The sequence below is a fragment of the Lacerta agilis genome, chromosome 1, assembly GCF_009819535.1.
Source record: "Lacerta agilis isolate rLacAgi1 chromosome 1, rLacAgi1.pri, whole genome shotgun sequence".
In the NCBI taxonomy this organism is placed as follows: Eukaryota; Metazoa; Chordata; class Lepidosauria; order Squamata; family Lacertidae; genus Lacerta; species Lacerta agilis.
In genome coordinates, this window is record NC_046312.1 from 62156272 (window position 1) to 62161770 (window position 5499).

Consider the following 5499-nt stretch of genomic DNA (forward strand, 5'->3'; position numbering starts at 1 on the left):
AACATTCCATGCGAGGATTTGCAGACCAGACCTTTTGGTATCATATCTTCATGAAGGGAAAACAGCCAGTTGTGATATCTCTGTCCCACAAAGCAAAAGAAGCCCCACATATCAATTTAGAAAACAAAATCCTGAATAATAGGCTTTTCACATTTATCGGTACCTGTTTCTGTCTGTATTAGAGCCTTGGTAGGGGCTACAAAGAGAGCCGCTTTTATCTTTGATCTATATTTAAATGTATATCTATAGCTTTGATCTATATTTAAATGTATATCTGTATCTCCCTTATCCTATTTCGTCCATATCTGTCTCTGTGTTTGTCTGTGTGTATGTGGGCATGGTGACCCAAACAAAGAGAGTGCAAAGAGACAGACAATGTCTAATGATACAGGTCACCTTCATACAGAGAAAAGGTCAGGGCTCTCAGTCATTTCAAGGCCAGACATTTTAGCTAGGGTTACACTAGAAAGTTTTGAATCTGTTCGAGGGAGGGAGGGCTGTCCCCCCATCCTTCTGCCATGCTCCTCATATTTCTTTTTTCCTTCACATTCAGCTTTCAGGTCAGTCAGTGGGAAGTTTTATACTGCATTGATTTAAATTTACAATTGTTTTCAAAGGAGCAATAAATGAGTAGTAATAGTGGTTCCATTTTTTTAATAGATGCAGATTTAATTATATGGAAGCATTTCTCATTTAATACATTATCGCCATGTGACTTCTTCTCCAGGTTTCAATTCCCTTTGAAATAACTTGCTTTTGTTCCTGAAGAGTGACATTTTCTCATCATTCTTCCTGTCAAAGTAACATCCCAACACAAATCCTATGGGAACCAAGGTTATGGCCCAGTGGTCTCGCAGAAGATGCAAAATATTCACCACAGTAACTGGCCTGAAGGCCTACAAGCGCGATCCCAACCTGGGGGTCTCAACTAAACAAGGACGCTTCAAGAGTGGTTCCATTGAGAAATCACTGGCTCAGTTGAGATGTCACCCTAAACCATGGTTTAGTGTCAGGGTAGCCAATTTGGTGCTGTTCAGATGTTGTTGGCCCACAACTTCCATCAGCCCAAGCCCTGGAATGATGGAGGCTGTAGCCCTGGAGGTTTCCACATTGGCTGCACCTACTTTTGTGTCACAGGAATGGACCTGTGTGAGATGCTTCCTCACTGCAGCCCCCCCCCCATGTCTGTGAGAAGATCAAAAGCTTTCAATTCCCCCCCCCCCTTTAGACCTAACCATAGTTTCCTATGACGTCTGAACTCAGGAGAATGAACCATTCTAATTAGAAATCCTCTTTGGGTGTTTTAATCCCCCACACAAGTATCACAGTGTGGGGGAGAATGGCAATGAACATGCTAAATGCCGTCCCTCTCTGTCACCGTCCCCTTTGCCCTCCGTGAGTTAGAGGGTGAACCTCTGAAGTAGAGGAGCCTTCTGTACCTGCGGAGAACGTGTGTGATTTAAAACCTTGCTAGATCAGGTTTCTAAGTTGCACAGGGAGCTTCTGTGAAAACAAGAGGCTCCCTGCTTCAGAGGTTGACACATGGAGGGTGATGAGGATGGGTGGCAATGTGAGGAGGGAATTTTAATGCTTGAAGGGAACTATATTTATTTAACAAACCAGGATAGCATGCTGTGGCTTGATCCCGGTTTATGTTTAGACCAAGGCACTCAGACATCATCAGGATCTACGGCTAATGCTCAAGTGAAAGTGGAAGTGGAACCTCATCATTTTAGTCATAATGCTAAACCAGATGTTGTTGGATTCCAACCCCCATTAGCTCCACTCAGCATAGGCAGTGCTCCAGAATAATTGAAGTTCTGGTTTAGGGCGGGGGCAGACAGGCTTCAGGCTGTCAGATCTACTTCGTTTTTTACAAGAACCCCAAGATCTAACAACCAGAGTCAGATGCAAAAGACATACAGTTAGAAGTAAGGAACAGGGTGCACCTGAGCACATTCAGAGCTGGGGTGGGGTGGGACCAGAACTGACCTGAGTTCACAGCTCTTTCACACAAAAGTCCACTGCTGGTTAGCTTTCCATATAATTGTGGTGACAAAAGTCATTTTGCTGTCGCTGTTGTTAAATAATTGGCAAGTTGATCTGCTGAAAATCAGCCAGAGATCCACCAGTGAATCCCAAACTACCACCTGTCCACTCCTTTTGCGAATGATCTTTCAGCTTGTGTGCTCCCCTCTCCTTTTCCAGCATGGCTGCAAGGAGATAAGCAACTTTATATTCAATTGACTATGGTTTATGCTTTTCTATAGATTAAGGCAAGGGAAGCTAACATGGTGCTTTCCAGATGTTTTGCAGCTCCCATTATTTCTGACCATTGGCTAGGGCTGATGGGAGTTGTAGTCGGAAGGCAAGGGACCATGTTGGGCCCAGGAAATAAGCCAGCATTGTAAACCATAATTTGAAGTCGGCTTCTTTCTCCAAATTATAGTTAAAATGAATGTTTTTGTCCTATTTCAGACACAACAAGCTGATTCAGATGATCATATCTCATCTTAGTGAACTAACAAGTCTTTTGCCTGGGAATTCAGCTGCTTCATGCAAACTGTGATTAAAACAGGAAGTTTCTAATTATTTCACCTGAACTTAAAAACCTGGTGGTTACCAGCTTCAGAACAACCAAGACCATTAAACCAACCAAGGTGTAAGATCCTGACATCCTGGTTTAATCACAGCACCCACTGGAGCTGGAACAAAGCAGCTGCAAAGAAGGGCAGAATGCTCATACCTTGGCTTGTTAAGCAAAGATATGATCATCCAAAGCAGGCAAGTGAGTCAAATGGAAGCAAAACTTTCAGATCTTATGGATGCACCAGAGGAGCAAAGAGCTTGAACATTCAGTGGTTGTTCATGCAATGCTAAACCATAATTTAGTATTATGTCTGAAGAAGGCCAGTGTTAATGTGTTCCAATCCAGTGCTGGTCTGAGTCATTCTAGCCATCCTGAGAAGGGTTGCCTTATACATTATGGTCCAAATGTAACAAAAGTTAGAAATAACTATGACTTATTGAAAGCAACCAGAATTGATTTCGTTATGACTAAGAAGTTCCAATGTTTACAATGGTCATGACTAATTTTAGCAGGATGGTGGCAATCAGTTCTGGAGTACCACTAACATTTTGACTGATGCTTCATGTCTTAAACCTCCAGTTGAATCATTCCCTGCCAGTTTTTCAGCAAGCAATATCAATATTGCAAGAGAGGCAGAAAAAGGATAAAACTGCAAAAATTCACTAGAGTACACCAAAAGGACAGTACTGCAAAGCACAAACAAACAAAAATCCAGCTGTTGCAGGAGACTGTTTTTATTCAAGAAATACCGTATTTTTTGCTCCATAAGACGCACTTTTTTTCCTCCTAAAAAGTAAGGGGAAATGCCTGTGCGTCTTATGGAGCGAATGGTGGTCCCTGGAGCTGAATTGTCCAGGGGCCAAAAGAGGATCATGCTTTTTATTTTACAAAGAGAAAAGGGAGTGTTGAAAGGACCCGCTCAGCAGCTGATCAGCAAGAGATCGGGAGAGAGATAAGAGTCCTGGCTCCCTTTCAGCCCCGCCCTCCTTTGTTGAATGTGCTGCAGAGGGAGGTTGTTTGTTTCCCCAGGACATGTGACTGGCTGATTAGATTATCTGTCTGGAAACTGTAGAAATGGCTCCCTTTCCTTAAGATTTTTCAGAAATGTGAGTTAAACCTCATAAAAATGGGGCTTTTCCTCTTTGCTTTTCCCCCTTTGCAAAAAAAGCTGCAAAACTTTTAGCTGATCCTAAAAAAGCCTTTTGCCTTTGCAAAAACAGCTGCAAAACTTTTAGCTGATCCTCAAAAAAGCCAGGGCTTTTCCCTTTGCAAAAAAGCTGCAAAACGTTTAGCTGATCCCAAAAAAAAAAAAAAAAAAAAAAAAACACAAAAAGGGCTTTTAGAGGAGGAAAACCAGAAAAATATTTTTTTTCCCTTGTTTCCTCCTCTAAAAATGAGGTGCGCCCTATGGTCCGGTGCGTTCTATGGAGCGAAAAATACGGTATAGATCTCAATCCCAACATGTTTTCATCCATAAGCTCTGCATCAAGGGACAGTAAAAACAGACTTCTATGACAAATTCTATAAAATACTAGCTGCAAAAGGTGTTATCAACTTCTATGGTGATTACAGACAAACCACTGTAGAAGTCATTACCTTCTATTGGAGCTAAGTAATGTCAGGATTTTTGTTTTGTTTTTAAATATGTGTCTCGGTTCAGTTTACTGCTCAAGACCCATTGAGATTATGTTCCATGCTAATCAGATCAATCAGTAGGCTGCACTCCCTTACCAGGAAGAAAGCGCCAATGGACTCAATTGTAATTACTTTGAAGTGATAGGTGATTCTGTCAATTTTTGTTTCAATCCGTTTTTTAATTTTTAAAATCTTAAGTTCGGTTTTCCACATTTCCACATCAGTGTGCATTAAAAAAAAAAAAGTCTCCATGAAAATTTATCAGCATTTTAGTACAGATCGCCCCCAACTTGCAATATATATGTTTTTACAAAACAAATTCCTATAATACAATGCATTTTATACGCTATTTTTAATAACATCTGCATTTTAATGCACACTTACCCCAGCATATACATTTTTGTACACATTACTTGGCTGCAGAACTACATCACAAAATTGTGCATTTCACAGTATGACTATATTTTAGTTTGTGTGCTGTTTTTGAAACTGCAAATTGGGTACGTTCACTTTTAAATGCAAATGAAACTTACTTTCTCTCCACCTCCACACCCCACTTCTGCATAGATATGCATAGGATTGCATTGTCAGATGCAAAAGACTGATTTCTGCCTCGGCCTGGTGAGTCTCCCCAAAGCAGATGGTAAAAGAGAGGCAAGATAAAACATTGATCCCATCACTTCTGTGCTGTACTAGCAGATACTTTTTCAGTTGCAGCAGTTTATTTAAAACATTCTATGGGGGGCATTAGGCTACATCACTGCCACCTAGTGGAAAAATCACAGGCAACAAATTCAAGACAAACTCTGCTATGACATTGGAATCTACAAAGGAGAAAGTGGAATTCTTTGTGAAATGTGATCCACGCTGGACTGACCAAATGGCATGCTTAACGATTTATGGGTGCACACACAAGCACCACATGAATCAAGACTTGTATGCGATGCATGCAATAAATATGACATGACTGAATGCAAATGTCAGATGAGATATGTGATGTAGGACCACAATGTCTATGGTGCCTGTTTTGTGTTTCCAGGACAAATGTTTTTAGGAAGGATACACACTTCTGAATTTTCGCTAACAAATAACATAGCACTGAAGTGGCTGCTTGGACAGGAGTTATTACTGCGGAGCTCCAACCTTGCCCTTCATGGCCTCTCCCAGTTTGTCTAGGGCAACTGCCACCCCTTATCAATCCAGTAACACTAATATAACCTATTTCAGGGAAGCAAAATATGTATTTTCTTTGACTGTCAGATTTGCATACATTT

General features: G+C 41.1%; 1 protein-coding gene across 1 annotated transcript; it reads right to left on the reverse strand.

Moving 5' to 3' along the window:
- Positions 1-648: 648 nt before the first annotated feature.
- On the reverse strand, positions 649-2677 carry LOC117052320 (NADH dehydrogenase [ubiquinone] 1 beta subcomplex subunit 1-like). The gene is made up of 2 exons (XM_033159534.1): positions 2624-2677; positions 649-896 (listed from the first exon to the last, which is right to left on the reverse strand). Exons 1-2 carry the CDS (start codon positions 2675-2677, stop codon positions 702-704), a joined length of 249 nt encoding a protein of 82 aa, XP_033015425.1. The 3' UTR covers positions 649-701.
- Between the last annotated feature and the right edge of the window lie 2822 nt (positions 2678-5499).

What these genes read in the sequence shown, in the direction of transcription:
- LOC117052320 (XM_033159534.1), bottom strand. Translation starts at nt 2,677, where the DNA reads ATGTCAGGATCTTACACCTTGGTTGGTTTAATGGTCTTGGTTGTTCTG. An exon ending in TCTTGGTTGTTCTGAAGCTG is followed by an intron (nt 897 to 2,623) that starts GTAACCACCAGG and finishes TCGCGCTTGTAG; the next exon opens with GCCTTCAGGCCAGTTACTGT.